The sequence below is a fragment of the Populus nigra genome, chromosome 7, assembly GCF_951802175.1.
Source record: "Populus nigra chromosome 7, ddPopNigr1.1, whole genome shotgun sequence".
In the NCBI taxonomy this organism is placed as follows: domain Eukaryota; kingdom Viridiplantae; phylum Streptophyta; class Magnoliopsida; order Malpighiales; family Salicaceae; genus Populus; species Populus nigra.
Genome location: NC_084858.1, coordinates 16759613 through 16781688, shown reverse-complemented (window position 1 = coordinate 16781688; position 22076 = coordinate 16759613). Strand labels below are relative to the sequence as shown.

Genomic DNA, 22076 nt, shown 5'->3' with positions numbered 1-22076 from the left:
GAAAATTGAAGGATTACTTTGAAAAATTATAGGGGCGGGTGCCAAAATCGATGGGGGAGAGAAAAGGAAAAGAAAAAAAAAAAATAATTGACGTCAATCTAGTCGTCAGTTAATCACACACACCATCTTGTGATCAGGAGGCACCAAGATGGCTCAAAAGCTGTTGGGGAGGCAACCGTTTGGCCTTTGAAACAATCCTTATATCTTAACTTAGACGTTGACTTGTGCAATGCACATTGAATTATTTTTTTATAAAAATATTTATCTTTATTCAATTATCGTAATATCCCTTTATCAACTTGTTTATTAAAAAAAACCATGAAGAAAAGACTCAAAATCTCATGTCAGTTCAAAACAAATGTTTTTAAAGGTAAATGAATCATTTTAAAGTTTTTTTTAAAAAAAGAATTAAAAAAACCCTAAAGCCAAGTAAAAAAAAAAATTAAAAATAATCGAGTGATTTTACTTTTATGAAAAAAAATATGGAAAGGTATCCATGCACATTCAATTCAAAAACGACTTTTAGGCTATAAGAAAAAGATTGTCATACCCTTAATAGAAGGCTTAATTTTTTTGGAACAAAATAATCATTTCATTGTGTTAATCCACCATTATTTTAGTGAGGGTATAATTTACAGGTTTTTGTCAATAGTGGATGGATATGAAGGAAAACAAAACTTTGTTTCTTTTTAGTGTAAAACTGAATAACAAGTCTGTCGTCTTCAGGAGCACATTCGATGAAAATGGATGGCTCCGGGGAACGAAGATAACGGGCTCGCTGTCCATGGCCCTTCTGAAGAAATCAAATGCAGAAACAACCAAAACCATCAGTAAATGAGCTTTCGAATCAAGCTTGAGCACACCAATGGCTCAAGTAGGCTTTATTAGCAACCCTCCTAGCTTCCATGAAGAGCACTCGTATAAATTTAACAAAACAGCTATCCAGAAAGATATAATAAGCCAAGGAAAATATAATTTATAAGTAAATGAATTGAATATGAAAACATTTGATAAACTATAAGCACCAAAATGTACTTTATCAATCATACAATCACCACACGAAAAGAAAGAATCTGCCATCTGAGGAGTCAGCTACTTGGCCTAACTAAGAAACTTCAAAATTGTTACCGTCAAAGCGAAGACTCACCAACTCTATAACCAAACCAAACGCATTTTTCTAGCGTAAAAGTCCTCTTGGTCGGTCCCCATGAATTCACCTTTCCATGGCTTCGAAACCTCGTAGAAAGAAACCATATAAAAAGCCCAACAATATTTCCATGCCCTCTCCGTCTTTTACTTTTAGTTACAAGAAAGTTTCAGTCTTTGTTTCATTAGTCATGATTTTTGGTGTTATTTTTCTGTTGGGCATTTCATCGAACATTTTGAGTGGCGTTGCCTCTGTTCCTAAATTATACTCGGTTCAGGTTATCAATGAGTTCCCTCATGATCCCAGTGCCTTCACTCAGGTAAGTACTTTTATGGCTTAAAGAAATCAAAGATTTCATTTATTTTTGCCATCAATATTTTTGGAATGAGAAGGGAGCTAACAACCTACTCAATATTTCCATCGTCTCTTCTTAGATCAAACTTTTCCTTTTATCACCAAAAGTCTGTCTGTTCAAGCAGTCATGTGTATAACTGTTATTTTTATCCTGGGGATTTCCTTGAACATATTGATCAGTTTTGCATGTGTTGATCACTCTCCAAAAATCTATTCAATTCAAGTACTCAATGAGTTCCCTCTGATCCAAAAGCTTTCACTGAGGTGACTCTTTCTTGGGCCGTCTCTTTGTTTCATATAAGAGCAACGGAGTCCCTTATTTGATCATCTTGATCTTCGTTTGAAATGTTTTATCTCGCCCCGTTTGGTATTGCGATACAAGTGGGGATGGCGGAAAATTTTGATTTTTTTTTATTTAAAATTAATTTTTTTATGTTTTTAAATTATTTTTATGTTTTGATTTTAAAAAATTATTTTAATATATTTTTAAATAAAAAATATTTTAAAACACAATCATTATCATAATTTCAAATATGTTTTTCGTCTTGTTATAGTTAATTTAAATTTATGCCGGAGCTACATCAAGCAAAATTGGAGACCAGTCATTCATTTTTGAGTGAGGTATTAAGGATTTGTTTTTGTCATTGTTTGACCGGAATTAGGTGGATTGCAGGATCCAACACATGTTGGGATTCCAGTTGGTGATGGCACTACCAGAAGTTTTTGTTGACTGTTAACTTGTGGGACTTTCTGTGAATGGGCTGTCATTTTTATGTACTTGGCATGAAAGAGTTGATGCCATTCATGTAGCAAAGTCTTGTTCATGCGTTTCATTTCATTTTTTATTTTTTTGTTCCCTTAACAATTCGATTGAGATCCCTAAGCACACATTTCAGAAAGCCATTCCAAATTATTGAGACTTCTCTTCTTTGAGTATGAATTGCCTGTGCTTTATTACCAGGTTATTGACTGCATCATTCCTGGTTTCAGGGTCTTCTTTATGCTGGAAATGATACACTATATGAATCAACTGGCCTTTATGGGAAGGTAAATTTGCTGCATACTTTGCACGGTGTCTTTTCTTTTCTTGTCAATTACACTTATGTTAGATGCAATTCACTACTGATCAGTCTATTTAACTTTATCATTTCAGTCATCTGTACGCAGAGTAGCTCTTCATACTGGAAAGGTACGAGCTCTAATATTTGGTTTCTCATTTATTGTCAGATGTTTTCACAATCATTTTCCATGGTTTTTCATTTTGAACTGAAACTGCTGAACATATATGCCTGCGTTAGAAGAGAGTTAATTATTTGAAGTTAGCTATTAGTGCTGCAAGTGGACTGATAAATTGTATTTAACAAGAGAAAAAATACTGGTGATTTTTTATTCTTTATATGAATAGTTGGCAGAGGTAGCAGTGACATTTAATTCAACAAATAAGCAATACCTAAATTATATAACAAGGCATATATTTTAATTTAGGCCTTAAGCTTTATTTTTTGTGTACAGGTTGAGGCTCTCCAGAAGATGGATGATTCTTATTTTGGGGAAGGTTTAACCTATTTTGAGCAAAGGTTTGTGATTCAGCTGCAATTTTTTTCTTGTTGATTCAGCAAATATATATTTGAATTAAAATATGCCAAAGGTTGGCTTTTTCACTTGCATTCATAATGACGATACATGCTTAGCCTCCCATTTAATTTATTTGCATATTCAGTTCTATGTAGTCAAAATAAAAAATATTATGCTAAATTGCTAATACACTTATTTTTATTTTCTTTTGTAGGTTGTTCCAAGTAACTTGGTTGACGAAAACCGGTTTCATATATGACCCAAATAATTTAAGCAAAGTATGTGCTTCACTGTTTACTTTTGATATATACAAATTTATTTATTAAGGTCGATAGGTACTTTTACACATTTATGTATTGGAATCTTTGAGATTTTTCTCTAGTTTTTCATTTGGGTATCACCAAACCACATTTTTATGGTAATATGCTGTAGAAATGTCTTGCTCTAAATTTTGATTCTTAAAATTGTTTGCTTGTCAAAATGCCTACAATCTTGGGTTGTTGCTTTTACAATTGTGATTAGTTACTGCATGTAAAACTGCTCTGCAGACCAAACTTTACCTTGTAGTAAAACGATCATGCTGCATTTTCCATACTTGATTGCTTGTGCATTATTTTTGCTTATAATTTACTTTCCTGCTCACGCACATCAGTTTTTTGGGGTGACTTGAAGGTTGTAGTTTTGGATATTTCGTAATTTAATTTTTATTTAGTGCAGATTGGGAAATTCACTCATGGGATGGAAGATGGTTGGGGACTGGCTACCAATGGAAAAGTTTTGTTCGGCAGTGATGGGACTTCAGCATTATATCAGCTTGACCCTCAAACATTGAAAGGTTCTTGCATAAAACAGTGTGTCAGTTTCTGAAAATTATGTGGTTTTTTGTTGTTCCATTTCTTAATTCCTTCTTCTTTTGAACAATTTTCAACGGTGTTTTCCCCCAAGAATATCGATGTTCACATAAACCTCAATTGTTGTAGTTGCTCATAATAGTGTCCTGTTTCTTTCCTATCTTAGCTGTGCCATTTTTCCTTGGTATGCTTTGTGCTAACTCCAATTCTGATGTATGAACTTGATTTTTTAAGTTCCTTTTAAATTTCACATTATTTATCACTGATTTGTTTCGGCTTTTCTATTGCAGTCATTAGCAAACAAATTGTCAGATATAATGGACACGAAGTACACTATCTCAATGAACTAGAGTTCGTGAATGATGAAATTTGGGCTAATGTTTGGCAGGTGTGTTCTTGGATCTTCATTGTGTTCATTTGGTTACTGATTGGATAATTTTCCATTAATAGTTACTTTCTGGCATTTCAGTGAGGGCATTGATATTGTAGTTCCCCTACGGAGGGATTTATTGCTTTACTAAACATAAGTGATTTAAGATTTAAATGGTTCTTTTTTTGCCTTGGATATCTTCTATCCCAACCCCCCTGTTTTTGGGCTGAAGTTTAGTGATTGAGCTACAGGATAGCAAAGAACTTTTCAAATGCAGGCATTTGTATCTTAAACAAATGGCAAAGACTTTACCAAGCAAGCTAGCGAAGACTCTCCTTCCAAATGTTGCCTAAACCTTCTATTCTCTATGTGCAGACCGATTGCATTGCAAGAATCTCACTGGAAGATGGTGCAGTGCTTGGATGGATTCTCCTTCCAAATTTAAGGTCCTTTTTCAATTTGCTTTCCATAGTATAGTTTATTAGTTTCTGATATTTGTTCTAATCCGATCATGAGATAATTAATACCCTGTGATGTTGCTCAACGGTTTCAGAATCATTCATTTTCTTTTCTGTTTTACAGGAAAGGCTTGATAGCAGCTGGACACAATGTAAGCAATAGTCAAATAATTTCTAAAATCAGTTTGTGATATAAAGCACTCTCTGTTTGTTTCCTTAGTAAATGGAAAGGAAGAAATACTTAAAAGGAACTGCATTTCCAATTATTTTCTCTTCCTTTTTCTTGTATAGATTGTGGGTTTGCAGAAGTCTTTTCATTTCCTAATCATGTATTGGATTTTTCACTGAATTATAGGGCATTGATGTTTTAAATGGCATAGCTTGGGATGACAATGACAACCGCCTTTTTGGTAAGCTGCTGCAGATGTTTTTTCTCTTCCGTTTCTCTTGAAATCCCATTGACATGTTTTATGTGGTCCATATTTTGAACACATAAATGCTGTAGCTAACTGGTGGAGTTAACTGCTGAAGTGTCTGCATTTCCAAATGCAATTTTATGCCTTTTTTCTGCATGTCTTATATTACCTTCATCATGTTGAATCATGTTTTCCACAAGAAATCATATTGTAGCAGATTTCTTGTTTTATAATATAACTTTTAGTTTCCATGTTCAAAACTTCTTTGCAGTTACTGGAAAATTATGGCCAAAGCTCTACGAAATCAAGTTGCATCCAGTAAAGAAACATTTTGATACTGGAGTGATTGTGCAGCTTTGCATCCCATCAAGATCATAACATTTCAGACAGTAATACTGAATTGGATGTGCTCATAAAGCATATTTTTAAACTTTTGGTATGATTATTGAAAGGAAAAGGAACTTGAGGTTCGAAATAAAGTTTGGCTGGCACACAGGAAATACACAAATTGGAGACTAACACTTCTGCTTCCTGGGATTTTTTATGAAATTGTTATGAATTATATCATTTGAGTTACCTTAGGAGCTACACGGTATGATGCATATAAATCTGTAACTTTACAAGAAGCCATTAATTTCCAAATGAGGGAATAGTAGGAGGCAGATTGGGATGTGATATTATTGGATGTGGTAAATTAGTGCTCACCATGGTCCTTGGAGGTTGGATTGCCACAACACCTTTAAATTGTTGGGTTTGAGTCCGACACAATGAGTTATCAGTTGCGAGTAAGATATAACATAAAAAATAAAAATATGTTGGATAAAGAATTTTTTAATATTGTTATAAATCCCGGTTTAAAATATGTGAATCATGAAACTTTTTTATTTAAATTTTTATGTAGTGAGTTTAAAATTAAATCATATAAAAATAATTGTTTTGTGATCATCTATTCTACTTGATTAATCTAAAAACAATCTAATTGTTTGATAAAAAATATTTGAGGATAAAATTGAAAAAACAAAAATTAACATAAAAAAATCATTCAATTAAATTGACAAATATAAATACAATATATGAAATATATATGATAGAGATGGAGTGTTGGAGTATTTCTATTAATGAAAAATTATTTATTTATATTATATAAAAAATTATACAATCAAACCAATTTCTTGATTTAATACAAGTCAAAAGCGGTGATTAAAAAAAAAACCTTCACTATTCATTCATATGAATATTCATATAAGCACCATAAAAAATGCCATGATAAAATAAATAAATCATTACCCTGCTTCAATTCCTTCATTTAATTTTAACATTTTCAACTCTATTCACCAAATGATCTCTCAAATTAATTATTATAGTATAGATGACTTGTTTAATATTATCCTGGCATTAAATGAAAAATAATGAAGATTTTCTTTGAAGTGGCAAGTTTAATTTAAAAGTCAGCTATTCAAAAAAAAAAATTTTGATTAGTTGATCAAATATATTTCAAATATTTGAAATACAATTTCATGTAGCTAATCTCAAACTCCTACATTATCTTTGTTTTTTTGTTCTTTTTTTAATTTTAATCTTAATTTTTGGTCCTAAAAATATCAAAAACAAGAACAGCTTCTTTTCTATCTGCACGGACTTCACTCTTTAGCTTCACTCTCAATCTCTAATCATGGCATGCAACACATCATCTGTTAACAACAAGATATCAAAGCACACCTCATATTTTGGCATAAGATTATGGATTCTAATACTTGCTTTGATTGTTGTCCTTACTGTTCTCTTTTTGGTCATCATCGTTGCTTGGATCATCTATCTCTGTCGCCGAAAATGAAAACCTTTCAAGCCCCATTTTCGCTTATCGAACCCCCTTTCGATGAAAGACTTTAAAAATTCTTGCGCTACTCCTTCCATGGATAAAAGGTTTTTGTCGCATCGAATCTCGGAGGTTGAAATGAAGAATGCAAAGTTAGACCGTCAACTGGTGATGTCATCTGAACAATGGTCTAATACGAGTAGTACTGCGATCACAACTCAATGGAGTGGTAATGTAGCTTATTTGGAGTCTGTTTCTAGTCACTCTTCTGTGGTTCCTGATACATGGAGGGGAGACCGGATTGCTTTGAAGGAGATTGAGGTTGTTGCGGATGGTTTTGCTGATAAGAATCTGATTGGAAGTGGAAATTGTGGTGTTGTGTATCGCGGCGTGATGTTGGATGCTACCAGAGTGGCTGTAAAAAGGCTACTGAGTAACAGGTGCTTAATTTTGAATCTCTGTTAGAAGATATATGATTTATTGAGTACATCAAATCATGCATGCTAGATTACTGAAAACAAAGAAATTGTGCATTTCAGAATTTTGAGTAGTTTGTTGATGAACTAATGATTAATCATCAGTTGCCAAGCTGAGGACTTCACAGCAAGGTCGCACGAGATGAACTTTTCGTTTCTTTTTTTCCGAATGCCTGATAAGTTCCTTTTCAGAATCTATACTAAATTGTTATTTATCTCAATCTTCTGCTTGCTTCTCCCTTCTTTTAGAATTCTTGTGAGTGAGTATGTTGATAATGGTAATCTGCATCAATGGCTTTATGGATTTTCTGAACAAGTCAGCCCTCTACAATGGGCTATACGGATGAACATCATCCGAGGAATAGCTAAAGGGTAAGTTCTGTGATCTTCAGATGTTTATACTCTTCTATTAGTTCATGCTCATAATATGTACTTTTGCTTCTGAAGATTAGCCTACCTTCCCGAAGATATCGAGCCAAAGATTATTCATCAGAACCTAAAATCTAGCAACATATTGCTTGATCGCCAGTGGAATCCTAAGATAAATGATTTTGGGATCACTAACAATTCACTCAATGGAAACATCGGGGTGAGTTTCTTCGAATCAGCTTGCTTACCACATAGGAATCTTGCCCTGGTTACTGTAAGTGAACTTGATAATTTGCTCTGACTATGTCAAGGAGGATGTGTTTGCAGTTATCTAGCTCAAGCAGACAAATCTGCTGGAGTTCTGAGTGAAAAGAGCGATGTTTACAGCTTTGGAATACTTGTCATGGAGATCATATGTGCTAGAGTTCCTGTAGATCACAATCGGCCTCAAGTACAGATTTCTTATCTTCAAGATGCTAGTTTTACTTTACTCTCCGTATATAAAAAAAATGTTTCGTTGATCATAGAAATTAGTCATTCATTGCAGGTTTATTTGGTTGACTGGTTAACTTCCATGATTGCAAATAAACAAATTGCGCTTGTGGTGGATCCTAAATTGCCAGATATGCCACCTTCCAAGGAACTAAAACGAATGCTTTTGCTCGCTCTTCGCTGTGTGTTGATCGTGATATAAAGCAGAGGCCTGCAATGGGAGATGTGATCCACATGCATGAGCCTCGCGACTTATTGCTTGATGATGTAAGAAATAAGAATATTGTCTTCTTAAAACTTCAGTTGGGTTTATTAGTCCGATTATATGATGCAGGATCGTCGAAAAGGAGAGATGGCTCATCTCGTCGAAAAAAGCAGCGAGTCACACTGTTGCCAAATTTGGTGAAGGTGATTTTAGTACACATGAGAAAGAAAGAAAGAAAGATTAATCTCCACCAGAAAATCATGCCGGTGTAAGAAGATTTTGTTCCTAACAGATCATGGATAATCTGACTTCTGAGAGGTTGTAGACATCTTTTATTCATCTGTAGAGATGAAGCTATGAACTTTCTGTTCATCTGTAGTCACTTTCATCATGAGTTAAATCAATAATTTTGTCCATTCAATCCATCCTTCTTGATCAATAAAATATATTAAGCTGATGAACTGCACAAAAGTTGCAAGTCTTTTTATTTGTTTTACACATTTCTCTTATTTGGGCTTACAAAATACAAACAATATTCTGCAATTCGTTAACGTCTAGTAACTTCAACCTATTTTATTCATCTCTAGGAGAACCGCAATGGCTGGATGGGGCATGATCTAGCTAGTGGCAGAACAAGTTTGGAGCCTAACTTTCTCAATCGGAAGTTTGTCTTCTGGGAAGGGACAATCCATGCTTTTCTTCGGCAACGCAGCACATGGCATGGGAGTCACATTGCTTGAAACTCCCGATACATCAGTGCAGTTCCATGCTGGTTCTTTATGTTTCTCAGACAAGGTCATTGTTACATTAGAAATGCAAATCCCTGTAAAAGGATTTCCCTCGCTGAGTCCTTCTAGTTTCCCCGGAATCGTTACATTGTCAGCTACTATATCTCTGAAATTTATATTTGTGATCTCAGGCAGTGCTTTTGGATCATATCCCTCATCAGCGTGTGACGAATAAGAGCCTATCATCCAAAAGACATACTTCATTGTTTTTAGGGTCATTCTTCTCACAAAAATGTCTTTTACATAACCTCCTCTTCCTACAGCGGTTTTGACTCGAACAGCTGATTCAGTGTTAATGGCTGTAATATCTTCAACTCTAACATCCTCGATTCCACCGGACATTTCACTTCCAAGAGCAATGGCAGCACTCTTAGGGGAAATGCATGTTATCCTTCTTATGACTAGTTGCTTCATAGGCATCCCAACTTTGATTCCATATTGATCCAATCCACTCTTGACTGCGATGCAGTCATCCCCAGATACGATGTAGCAATCTTCGATTATAACATTAGTGCATGAATCTAAAACAAAACGAGAGAAGCCATCATCGATAAATCCGAAAGATTACATCAAACATCAAGTAAAATCTATGTTGCTATACGAAAATAGCACACACCTGGGTTAATCCCATCTGTATTGGGAACATCAACCGGTGCCAGAATAGTCACCCCCTGAATCCACAGATTGCTGCATTTTTCAAAAACATTAAACCACACAATTATATGCAATCTGCTTTCATAATATGCTGCTCAAACTATCATAACTTCTACACAAGGTTTAGCACATTAAAATGGTCAAACCTGCTATAAATAGGATGAACATGCCATTGCGGAGAGTTAATCAAGGTTATATTCGATATTTGAACCTGATCAGAGTACATGATCTCGATCAGATAAGGCCTCTCCAGCTTTTTCAGTTTTTTCTCGTTGAACTTTTCCCACCATACTGCACCCTGGCCATCAACCGTGCCATTGTTGCCTAACAAGAACGGTACATGAGAACCCATTGTTTAGAGAAAAAAAATTAAAAAAAATTATGCATAATATTTCATAATTTATCTAAAACCAATGCCTTAAGAATATTGATTACCAGTAATTATGACGTCGGTTACGTTTGAAGCAAAAATGAGACCACCAGGTCTTCCAAAAACAGCGTTTTCTCTTACTCCTCCGTAAGAGGGCAATGGAGTGAGAAGTGGCCATTCATCCTCATCCTGCCAATATGATCATGTAAATATACAAAATGTAGTGATTTATAGCTACAAAGAATTAATCATATTACAGGAGAGAAATGCTTTAAACAGCTGTGATGGAAATGAACATAGAATCGCAGCCATTCACGTTCGACAAGAACACAAGTGAATGTACAGGCTAACATGTTCATAGCTTGACTTTGCAAAGCATTCCTCTCTTTAAATATGAGATCAATATTATATTGCTCTATAGAGAACACATTTAGATGTTAGGTTAGCCGGAGCCTTGCTAAATTATGTGGGATCCATCACTTTTATGAGCAAGGTGTCATGGTACGTAGAAGGCCTCATGCAATAAATTCTTTTTGAAAATTAAGTAGGAAAGATCCACACCTGAGAAGCAAGAAGAACAGCATCCTTATGGAGAAAAAGAGTGAAATGGCTGGTGAGATTAAAACTCCCAGTTAACCATTTTCCTGCGGGTACAATAAGTTGTGCTCCGCCATCTGGTGCATACTTGCTTAGTATCTTAATTGCTTCTTCAAAAGCCTTTGTGTTGGATGTTTTTCCATCGCCAACTGCTCCAAAATCTGTCAAAACTGCACTGTGCTTTCGACAATTTATCGCTTTGTACTCTACCGTATTTTGGTGGTATTCTGCGAGTGTTGAACAAGCTAGTGATGATCCCAATATGAAAACGGTTGAGATAATAATCTGCAAAACCTGTAAATCATCAAGGTCATAAAATTCTATCATTTCCTTTCCCAACAAGGGACGAAAATTGTGTATCACAATTTGATAATCGCTGCATTAAACCAGATCCGAGGTAATAGATGTTACATGTCATACAAGAAAATGGAAAGAAAAAGAGGAGAGGAGAGGAGAAAATGTTGTCTCTAGCTTCAGACAAACTACCTGGTACTTTCTGTACTTAGAACAAAACTCCATTTTGTGTATGTAAGTGAGAGATGGGATTCATCTTTCAGTACAAAAATGGAGAGAATTTATAGAGATCCTTTTGAAAGAATGTTAAGGATAATAATTACCCCGAGAGTTTCTGGGATATTTGTGGATGAGAGTAATCAAGATGGAATTGCCTTTTTTTAATCCTTTAAGATTCCAAATAGAGCAGTAACATCTCATTTTTCGTCATACGGTTATGGGATATAACATTAACAAGGAAAAAAAAAAAACTAAATGGCATGGTGAAAACATCGTGGCCTGTCTCCCGTAGGATGGCAACAAATTTTTATTTTTTCCAGCTCTGGTGTGGAAATGGAGGCAATGAGAGAGAAGAGATGGAAGAAAAGAAAGGAAAAAAAAATTGCCACCGGAGCGATGCCATCGAATCTCCGTCGACCTGCGCCATCCTGGAGCGAGCTCCCGAGTTGATTTCAATGACATCAAAGAAGATTATTGTAGTTTTTTTACATTAAGGTACAAAAATTTCATACAAATTGATTTGTCCATTGATAAGTGGTGAAGTATATATGGATCCCATGAACTGAATGATAAACGGTTCATCCTCCATATTGAAAAATATTAACTGTCATGTGTGTTTGTGTGAGCAGTTTGTTCGTATAGCATTACTCTTACTTTCAGAATATTTAAATTACGAACTATATAATATTAGCAAATATAAATAGAAATATCAACTGATTTTTTTTATTAGTACATTACAAGGATATTTACCGACTGAATTTTTTAATTGCTAAATCTATTAATAAATATTGACAGAAATATATCGTCGGTATATACTTAAAAAATCCTAGTCAGAATAAAAAAAATAAAAAAAAGAGTCAAACAATTAGATGACATAAAAGCTTTTATAGACGCGGTTACTTACGGTACAATTCGGTCGTGAATATACCGATAAATTGAAGCTGAAAATTTTTTTTGAGCATCCATATTCTGTCTATAAAACTATCAATAAAATTATTAACAATAGACTTATCAACTAACCAAAAATCATTGATGAGCATTTTTTAAATTGACAGTTTCTATTCATAATTCTGTTAGTAAAATAATCATAGATGAAATATTAGTATAAACATGGACAAAAAAAATTTTATTTATAAAACCGTTAAATTTAGTACTATCAGAGTTTAAAATGAATTTTTCAAAGTTAGACCATCATCAGGAGGTGTTAACTGACAGGTAGTCTACTATGACTAATGGGATCACAACTCAATGCAGTGTTGCTGTACGTGTTGGTTTAGCTGATTTGGGGTCTGTTGCTAAGTACTCTTCTGTGGTTCCTGATACATGAGGCGAATCAGATTACAGTGTTGTTCATTGCAGCAGCTAGCACGCTGGTGAATACTTACCAGAGAGATTGTAGAGAGGCTATTGAGTCATATATAGCTACATAATTTTGAATCATTGGTTTTGCTTTACAATCAATTTGTTTCTTGCACTTTAATTTATGGATTTAAAACAATCATTTAAAGCAGTAGGTAAATCAATGGAAAAAGGAAAGATAGAAAATTTTCACCAATCAACCTTTTCCTTGTGACTTGTGGTAACTAACGAATTCTATGCTAAATCCATTTCTACAGTTTAGGATCATCAGCCTGTTAATTATATTTGTTACTCGAAGAGAAATATCACCATCATTGCTTGATGGTGGTATATTTTTAGCTACTAACGGAACAAGTTTTGAGCTGAACATCCTCACTTGGCAGTCTATCTTCAGGGAAAGGACACTCGATACCTTTCTCCGGAAATGCAGCGCATGGCTGTGGAGTTACTTTGCTAGAAATTCCCTGTATGTCATTACAGTTCCATTGTAGTTCCATTGTAGTTCCTTAGGTTTCTCAGTCAAACTTATTCTTACATTAGAGATGCAAGTTCCTGTAAAAGGATCATTCTGAATTCCTTCAGGTCTTGCCGAATAGGTGATATTGTCAGCCAATATATCTTTGTAGTTTATTCCTTTGATCTCAGGCAATGCTTTCGGATCATACCCCTCGTCATGATGTGACCCATAAGAGCCTGTCATCAAAAGGCATACTTCATTGTCTTCCTGCAGGTTCATCTCTACCTACCCCATAGGAGGGCAATGGACGGAAAGCTGGCCATTCTGACTCATCCTGGCAATATAATCATGTAGATGTGCATATATATACACAAGGAAAAAACCCTATAGATACATATACATGAGAAATAACAAGAATTTTCAATCTAATTTGATGATGCCAATATACATATGATTAAGGGCTTCACTCCCGTGTAAAACTAGGTGCAACGACTCAAGATATATTAATATATTCACACCCAAAAAACAAGAAGAAAAATCCAAGTGTACATTTCTAGCACCACTAGAGGATCTGATCATACTTTGATGTCCCCCCACGTATAAGAACTGTTTCAAAACCGTCCATGACCGCTCAAAAACTGCTTGTCAAGATCATCAATCAGTTTTCCTCCATTACTTCTTGAAGCTCTAGATTAATAGGGGTTGAAGAGTCATACCCGAGAAGCAAGAAGGACTGCATCCTTGTGTAGGAAAAGAGTGAAATGGCTAGTGAGATTAAAGCTCCCAGTTAACCATATTTTCCTGGTGGCACAATCAGTTGTGCTCCACCATCTGGTGCATACTTGCTTAGTTTCTTGATTTTTTTAAAAAAGCCTTTGTGTTGGATGTTTTTCCATCATCAACTCCTCCAAAATCTGTCAAAACTGCACTGTGCTTCCGACAATTTATCGCTTGGTACTCTATGGCGCCAGTGCCTGCTAGTGTTGAACCAAGTGATCCCAATATCAAAACTAACGATATAATTATCTCCCATACTGTAAAACATCAAATAAATTTACATAATTAATCTCAATATTATCATAATAAGGAACGAAAATGGTCTATAACGAAATTCAATAAATCATCAGGTATTAGGTAGCCCATCGTCAAGGTTACACTCTACCGCTGAGTTATAATCTCCCTTCCCTTGCTCCCGTCAAGAAAAGAAAAGATGACAATGAAATGAAAAGAATAGGAAAGGAAGAGGAAGAGCAATTGATTGTTTCTCTTGAAATAAATTAAATATGGTTTTAGAGAATATGTGTAGAGACAGACTAGAGACTACCTGGAAATCCTGTCTCCATCTAGGACATAACTCCATTTTGTTAAAAGAGAAGACTAATTCATTTTTTAGTTAAAAAATGGAGAGCATTTATACAGTTTTGTTTGAATGAATATTAAGGAAAAATAAAATCACTCCATGGAACAATTTGAGCAATTACCATGGAAAGATTTTTTTGTTTTTTTTTCTATCCTCTAAAAATACCAACTATATCAGTAACTTTAAGTCCATGGTGGCAGTACGGCAATTAAACCTGGTTAGTAGTTTAGATCTTGATTCACTTTTAAAGAAAAGTTAAAGAAGAAAATCAAAGCTTGATAATAATAATAATAATAACAATAATAACAACAACAATAATAATAATAATTAAATATTACAAATGGGAATTTATGAGGGAAAAATAAAGAGAGAGAGAGAGATTACATGAGATTTTTTTGGATTTAGGGCATAACTCTAACTCCATGTCTGAAGGGAATGTGAAATAAAAATTTTCTTGCACAAAGAGGAAGGATGAAATATATATATATATATATATATATATATATATATATATATATATATATATATATATATATATATTTCCCTCGTATATAAATTCCCATTTGTAATCTTTAATTATTATTATTATATAGACAGAGAGAACTTTGAGTATAATGAATATTAATTAAGGATGAAATCCAGACGAAATTCCTTAAAAATCAATGCAGGAAATTCAGTCAAACCTTTTTAAGGTACCAAATAATGTATGAATTTAAATTATGATGAAGTTTTAAGGAAAAGGTTCCATTTAGTATAGTGGTGATGTCATGCACGTTTGCATGCATGCATGGCGGGTCTATTTTTCTTAGTTTTTTTTCTTTCTTTCTATTTATTTATTTATTTTCTGCAATAAAATATAATTTGAAATGAAATTTCCGTTGGCCCATTTTGGTTTTAATGTTATTTCCATTTTAATCTATGATTTTTATTTTATTTATTTGAGAAAAATGGCAACTAGCTTATTGTTAACAATGATAAATGATTAAGAAAACATGTATTCTATCGAACCCAAGTCAGAGTTGAGAACTAAAATTTACATGATTGATTCCCTCCATGTTAGAATAGATGTCACGCCGATATTGGTCCAAGTCTAGAAGAAGTCATCACACGAGATCAGGTGCAAGGTACGATATATGTGTTGTCATTATTTTCAAAATGTTTCTTTTTAAAAGTTTAAATTTAAAAAAAATCAAATTAATTTTCATTAAATTACAAATTAGTCAATTTCTATATAATATTTTAACTTGACTGAATTAGATTTTGAAAGGGCTTACTAAGTTAAAATTTGTTTAATGATTTTTTTATAAAAAAAAACCTTATTATATATGAAAAAATGCATGGGGTAACGATATTCTCATAGATGGAAATGGAATCTTGTTATAATATACAAGTGAAAATTGTTTCCCCTTACTTTTCTGAAGAAAATGTTTGATAACTGTTGGTTGCTAATGGGTTAGGCTAGCATTAACGGGGAGGTAGGTTTATTTTATTTATAGGAAGGAGGGTCTCCAATTATTTTATTAATATAATGTTTTAAACTTATTAATTTGTTGAGAAACTCGGTTCCACAATGGTGGAGGAATATATACGTGGTTGGCACTTGTATTAAGAGATACTACCTTGATAAACAGTAAAATGTACGTGGACCGTTATAAAGAATTACGTAGACAACCAATATATCTCTATTTATTCTAAAAAAGAAAATTATTATTAGAAACTTAGTTGTCAGCATATCTCATTGCAATGTGATCTAATTAATTTAATCATCCTTTTATTTATACATTTGATTTGGTTAAAATAATATTTTATAAGTAACATGTAGAATCCATGTATGATGCTAATTAACACAATTTTTTATTTTATTATGTTTTTTTTCTTACCTGAACATTCTCACACCTTTTTAAAGGATGAGACTAGTCTCGTTCAAGATTTGTGGTTGTCCTTTGCAATAAGTGCAATTTCTAAAAATCGAACTTGTGTTCTTGTTTTTGCAGAGATATAACAGTGTATAATTAACCACTAGACTAATTAACATTTCATTTGTTCATTTGATTATGTATGATAATTCATGTAATTAACTTTATTTGTATTATTCTTAGTATTTGTTGGTAAGAAGAATGAAATTAGCTTTATATGAACAAAACCTATATTTTATTTTATTTTATTCCTGGCTTTTTAAGAGATCAGCTGCATCTTTGAACTACATGCTAGCTCCACAAGTTTCTTTCTTTCTTTCTTTCCTTGGTTTGTCACGGTGGAATTAGAATTATATCCATGAAATCTTAATGAGTCACGATCAAGAAATTAAATTAATTTCCAAGTAAATTCAAAAGAATGCAAAATTATAATTATCAGTATACATAATAATTCATTGAGAATGGACCGAGTAATGACTAATGAATTAATGGGATTTTAAATTGTGTTTAGTTGATATTTTTCAGGATAAAAAAATAAATATAAAAGAAGCAAAAACAAATTTTATTGAAAAAATAGAAACAGAAATATAAATTAATTTGTTTTTATAACAATTTTTATGTAATTTTTTATATTTTTAAAATAAAATATACAAAAAATTATTCTTTTTATTTCCAATATCCTTATTTTTTTTTATCTTGAAATGGCAATAAAGGCTATCTTAATAATTAATCAAGGAATGGGCAAAATTATGGAACACTGGCCTGTGCTCCTTGTAACCGGTTTGGCCACCTAAAGCTATTGCTATCAATTACTCCGTAGCCATAATATATAAGAATCTTTACAGAAAAAAAAGGTTATTTTATATTTATGATCAAATATAGTGTAGAGATTGCATCAAAAAGTTTAATGTTATTTGATTACGTCCAGTTTTATCTTGTAAGCTTGAAGTTCGATACTTTACTCGGATAAAATCATTAATGTCTTGGTTTTGACAATTTAATTCACTCTTTTCACATTAAAGATGCAAGTAGATCACTGTTATTACCTATAAAAGCTCTCTTTTATCTATTTAGACTCTTCAATAATTAAAATAGTGTTGGTTTAGAGAGAAATTGATTATAATTTTTAGAAAAAACTTTTAAGATTCATCGATCCTTGTAATTAAAGAGAAAAACTAAACTTGAGGTAATTATCTTTGTTTCCTTCTTTATAGCCCCTGGGTGCTTCTCTTTCTTGTAAGGGTAAGATTGGCTTGTTCAATCAAAATAAAATATATTTGATTTATGATCTCATTAGAATAAAATATCTTTGATCCATCAGGAGGGTTTGGACTCAACGTTTGACTGTGCTCGGGAACGATAGGCCTGGAAGCTCGCCGAAACCACAAGCGTCTAAGCTCAACATCTAATTGAGTCTAAGAACGACAGGTTTAGCAGCTCGTCAAACTCACATACATCTAGACTTAATGCTTAGCTGAACTTAGAAACGATGGATCTGGCAGCTTGCCAGACTATTAAGCCCAAGAATAAAGGATCTTAACCTTCTCATGGTCAGCTCTTTGGAGAACAATTTCAAACAAACAAACAAATAAAAAATAATAAATGTTGATTCATCGATAACCCTCTTAATTTTTGGATATTATACTTGAAGATTTTGAAAAAAAAAACTATGTTTATAATAAATGAGACACTTTTTATCTTTTCTATAAAGTAATATGCATCTCTTTTGGTATCGTTGGGATCCTCAAGTTCAGATGTTTTCTTTTCATAAATAGAAGGTTCATCGTAGAGAACAAAACAACTTGCATTCATTGTAATCTTTGAGTAGTCTTATTAAGATATATAATGACATAAAAAAAAATTTCATATAATAGTAGGGATATATGATTTTTTTTAATTCTAATCATTCTTACTTTTACCTTTTTTTTTAATTTTACTTTGTCGGATTTATTAAAAAAAAAATTCTGAGTTTGCTATCATTGTTCATCAAGTATATTATTCTTTAAAAAACACCTCATTCACAACCCACACCTAATTTTTTAAAAAAAAATTAAAAAAATATCTCACTCCTATCATAACACATCATAATGCGAGCAATTATCAGGTTATGTCGAAGATAAAATGCCAGGTTTCAAGTTTCAACAACAAACGACTAGAAAATGAACATGTGTATCTAAAAGTATCCAATTGAAACTTGCCAAGTAGCAGACAAGAGCATCCCAAAAAGGGGGTGGCGGTTAGGGATGATACTGGATGCTACGTGGCAGAATAAAAAGCGAGCGAAGTCCATTATAAGTCCCATGTGATTCGCTGTCGCTTCCGAGACAATCCAGAGGCGGTTCAAGGACCTCGTATTCTCCTGTTTGATTCCGACATCTGTCATCTTCCTCATGTCCACATTTTAACCTCCACTTCCTTATCATTTACCCTTTTCTTTCTCTCGAAATTACGTTTTATATTTTTAGCTTTCATTTTTAAATTTTTTTCTTATCAGTGCGCGCGTGTGTGTATTAAATAATTGTTATTTTATATAATTATATTATTAAGTTTTCATAAAGATTTTATATATAAAAAAAGGAAGATGGAGACAGATTTAGTGTATAGTAGACCAATTGATATTTTTACACTCGAAAGAAATATACTTGTAGAAAATAGCATTACATTTAGAATAAATAAGCATAGTAAAATAAATTATCAAATACAAAGAAATTTCATTTTATACATATTAAAATCCTTTTGATCATGTTTAAATTCAAATACTCTAGATATTTTATTTAAATTGTTATACTATTGTATTTTAATCTGTATATTTTATCATATTTATTAAAACAAATTAAATGTATATGATTTAGTATTCAATAAAAATAAAATAATAATGATTTAATTAATTATTATTTTAATTTTTTACATGGTTTAATTGAATTTGAAATTAATAATAAAACTTGAAACATGAATAGTAAAAAAAACATCTAATTAGTGAGTACAAAAATGGTAGCAAATCTAACCTTGTAGATTTTATTTTACTCCAAAAAAAAAAGCCACAAAAGCACAAAAAGTTATTTATGGTCTTCCATTTAAACCCCATTTCCACCTTCGTTAGACCACCCACAATCCCCTTCTTTCCCCCCCTCTCCAAACCTTAACACCACCAGCCACCAATTATGGCGTCAGGAATCACCGCTGCCACCGTATCCAAGCCCTCCGGGTACAGCTTCACCTCTCATCTCCTTCAAAAACCAATAACAACAACCTCACTTTCCCTTCCTTTTATCCGACACCAAAACCTTCTACACTATGGATTCAAAGTTCCAAGAAAAACAAGCTTTGCTGTTTGTTTTGTAGTTGAAGATCAAACGAAACCAATTAGTGCCCATCTCGAGAATCAACAAGAAGAAGAGCCTAAAGATGTTAACAAGAACCAGATCTTGACGCCTCGCGTGGCTGAAAGATTGGCAAGAAAGCAAAGAGAAAGAGATACTTATTTGATTGCAGCTGTTATGTCTAGTTTGGGGATTACTTCCACGGCCGTCTTGGCTGTTTATTATAGGTTTTATTGGCTCGAGGTACTTTTTTTTTCTCCTTGTTCTCTCGTTTCAAATCCTGTATTATCCTTAGACCGTCTTTCGTATATGTCCATAGACTCTAGAACTTGTTTGTGTGTGGTAACAGGGAGGGAAAGTGTCTTGGCCTGAAATGTTTGGTACATTTGCCCTTTCAGTGGGTGCTGCTGTAAGTATCAATTTCTTTTCTCAATTATTTACTGGGTTTCCTTCTTTTTGTTTTTTGAGGCTCAATTTGAGGTTTTTTTTTGTTATTTTTAGGTGGGGATGGAATTTTGGGCAAGATGGGCTCATAAAGAACTTTGGCATGCTTCTTTGTGGAACATGCATGAGGTAATGCTAAAGCCATCCAACTCCCAGCCAGTCTCGTCTCCATGAAAATGCAATAAAGATCAGTTTTCTTAATACAAGAAGCAATCAGGTTCAGTTCCTTTTCTGAATGATTTGTTTTTTATGTTATCTTGCAGTCTCACCATAGACCAAGAGATGGGCCATTTGAGCTAAACGATGTGTTTGCCATAATCAATGCAGTCCCGGCAATTTCCCTTGTCGCTTATGGTTTCTTTAATGAGGGCCTTGTACCTGGTCTTTGTTTCGGTGCTGTAAGTCTCACTGTCTTTCCTTCCTCCCTCCAATCTTTCTTGGTCTGCTACATTATCATTAATTTATTTCCATTCCTTCCTAACGAATGGACCTAACTAATTCTCTAATTGTATGACTGTTGACTAGAAATTCAACTTCCTAATTCTCAAATTTTTCCTTTGTTCCTGTTGACTAGAAATTCAACTTCCTAATTCTCAAATTTACCCTTTATTCCTGTTGACTTTTTTGATCAGGGTCTAGGAATTACAGTGTTCGGCATGGCCTATATGTTTGTCCATGATGGTCTTGTTCACAAGAGATTTCCAGTAGGGCCCATTGCAGACGTCCCATATTTCACCAGGGTAGCAGCAGCTCACCAGGTAAATTTATAATGTGCACACCAGTCACTGTTATTTGATCATCATATGGTGCCATTCTTTGATTGACGTGTTCCCAAAATTTGACCATCATCATACCTTCTTTGTTGTGATTTTGACGTTGGGTTTAGATCCACCACTCAGATAAATTCAATGGCGTCCCATATGGGTTGTTTCTAGGGCATAAGGTGAGTTTCTAGGACCCTCGCCTAGGCTTAGGCTACGTTTTGTGTTGCGGTTTACCCCCAATAATCGTGAAAAATTGAAACTTTTTTTTGTGTGTGGAGCAGGAAATTGAGGAAGTTGGAGGCCAAGAAGAATTGGAAAGGGAGATCAACAGGAGAACCAAATCATCCAAGGGGTTATGATTAGTTAAATCTGCCAAATTGGGAAAAATTTTGGATCAATTCTCAATGTTAGAGCCACAGCCAAGTCAATAATATGAGAAAATATTTTCAGTTTGATTGCTAGTTCCATACCCCACCGGAAGAAATTAGATATGTAGGATGATGACTCTATTGAATGTGGGGGACTATATACTAAAAAAAAAAAATTATTGCAAAGATTGCATGTCTCATACTGTTATAGCACCCCTCAGATGTTTGAACCTAAAATGATTTTGAGCATTGCTGCTTACATATCTTAAGCTTGTAATTGTGTGTAATTTGTACAAATATCCTATATTGTAATGAAATAAACGAGAGAATAGCTCCTGTTGTCCTTAATTTATAGTACCCAATCTTGACCTTGCCACTGTGTTTTTCTTTGTCCAAGTAGCAGTAAAAGGAACTCAAAGATCAATTCCTAATTCTCCAAAAAAAAAATAAAAAAAAAACTACCATTCAATTCCATCTTTACCAAATACTTTACCTGCAGCTCTATCTTGCCTAAAATGATGACAAGTTATGAAGTTATCTTGCCTAAAATGATGACAAGTTATGAAGTCCCTTGCGTTGTTTTTTAAAGTATTTTTATATTAAAATAAATTAAAATTATATTTTTTTTAAATAAAAT

The 22076-nt window shown here is 33.4% G+C and overlaps 3 protein-coding genes and 2 pseudogenes across 4 annotated transcripts; 4 read left to right on the top strand and 1 right to left on the bottom strand.

The window, feature by feature from the left end:
- The first annotated feature begins 1038 nt into the window (after positions 1 to 1038).
- On the top strand, positions 1039 to 5738 carry LOC133698568 (glutaminyl-peptide cyclotransferase-like). 2 transcript variants are annotated; one of them, XM_062121541.1, is made up of 11 exons: positions 1039 to 1466; positions 2492 to 2548; positions 2655 to 2690; positions 3014 to 3078; positions 3291 to 3354; positions 3794 to 3929; positions 4218 to 4315; positions 4673 to 4743; positions 4880 to 4907; positions 5111 to 5165; positions 5443 to 5738. In XM_062121541.1, the coding sequence occupies exons 1-11, from the start codon at positions 1224 to 1226 to the stop codon at positions 5547 to 5549; spliced, it is 960 nt and encodes a 319-aa protein (XP_061977525.1). In that variant the 5' UTR covers positions 1039 to 1223; the 3' UTR covers positions 5550 to 5738. The 2 variants fall into 2 exon arrangements, with proteins under 2 accessions (XP_061977525.1, XP_061977526.1); XM_062121542.1 differs by having other exon boundaries at positions 1043 to 1466; positions 3794 to 3911.
- Positions 5739 to 6572: 834 nt separating this feature from the next.
- On the top strand, positions 6573 to 7839 carry LOC133700126 (probable serine/threonine-protein kinase At1g01540; annotated as a pseudogene).
- LOC133698292 (probable serine/threonine-protein kinase At1g01540) lies at positions 7712 to 9010 on the top strand (annotated as a pseudogene).
- On the bottom strand, positions 8958 to 13546 carry LOC133700125 (probable polygalacturonase). The gene is made up of 7 exons (XM_062123680.1): positions 13346 to 13546; positions 13158 to 13274; positions 10903 to 11232; positions 10407 to 10530; positions 10118 to 10295; positions 9934 to 10004; positions 8958 to 9838 (listed from the first exon to the last, which is right to left on the bottom strand). Exons 1-7 carry the CDS (start codon positions 13544 to 13546, stop codon positions 9147 to 9149), a joined length of 1713 nt encoding a protein of 570 aa, XP_061979664.1. The 3' UTR covers positions 8958 to 9146.
- Positions 13547 to 19618: 6072 nt separating this feature from the next.
- Positions 19619 to 21787, top strand: LOC133698714 (beta-carotene hydroxylase 2, chloroplastic-like). Its single transcript, XM_062121743.1, has 7 exons — positions 19619 to 20106; positions 20213 to 20272; positions 20365 to 20436; positions 20571 to 20705; positions 20940 to 21065; positions 21194 to 21250; positions 21353 to 21787. The coding sequence occupies exons 1-7, from the start codon at positions 19705 to 19707 to the stop codon at positions 21428 to 21430; spliced, it is 930 nt and encodes a 309-aa protein (XP_061977727.1). The 5' UTR covers positions 19619 to 19704; the 3' UTR covers positions 21431 to 21787.
- Positions 21788 to 22076: the final 289 nt, after the last annotated feature.

Bases quoted from the DNA above. Each gene is read 5' to 3' on its own strand.
- LOC133698714 (XM_062121743.1), top strand. From the start codon at position 19,705: ATGGCGTCAGGAATCACCGCTGCCACCGTATCCAAGCCCTCCGGGTAC. The intron at 20,273-20,364 runs GTAAGTATCAAT...TGTTATTTTTAG, and splicing joins CCCTTTCAGTGGGTGCTGCT to GTGGGGATGGAATTTTGGGC. The intron at 21,066-21,193 runs GTAAATTTATAA...CGTTGGGTTTAG, and splicing joins GGGTAGCAGCAGCTCACCAG to ATCCACCACTCAGATAAATT.
- LOC133700125 (XM_062123680.1), bottom strand. From the start codon at position 13,546: ATGAACCTGCAGGAAGACAATGAAGTATGCCTTTTGATGACAGGCTCT. The intron at 10,005-10,117 runs GTTTGACCATTT...TGAAAAATGCAG, and splicing joins GTTCATCCTATTTATAGCAG to CAATCTGTGGATTCAGGGGG. The intron at 9,839-9,933 runs GTGTGTGCTATT...GTTTTGTTTTAG, and splicing joins TACAGATGGGATTAACCCAG to ATTCATGCACTAATGTTATA.
- LOC133698568 (XM_062121541.1), top strand. From the start codon at position 1,224: ATGGCTTCGAAACCTCGTAGAAAGAAACCATATAAAAAGCCCAACAAT. The intron at 3,355-3,793 runs GTATGTGCTTCA...TATTTAGTGCAG, and splicing joins ACCCAAATAATTTAAGCAAA to ATTGGGAAATTCACTCATGG. The intron at 4,316-4,672 runs GTGTGTTCTTGG...CTCTATGTGCAG, and splicing joins TTTGGGCTAATGTTTGGCAG to ACCGATTGCATTGCAAGAAT.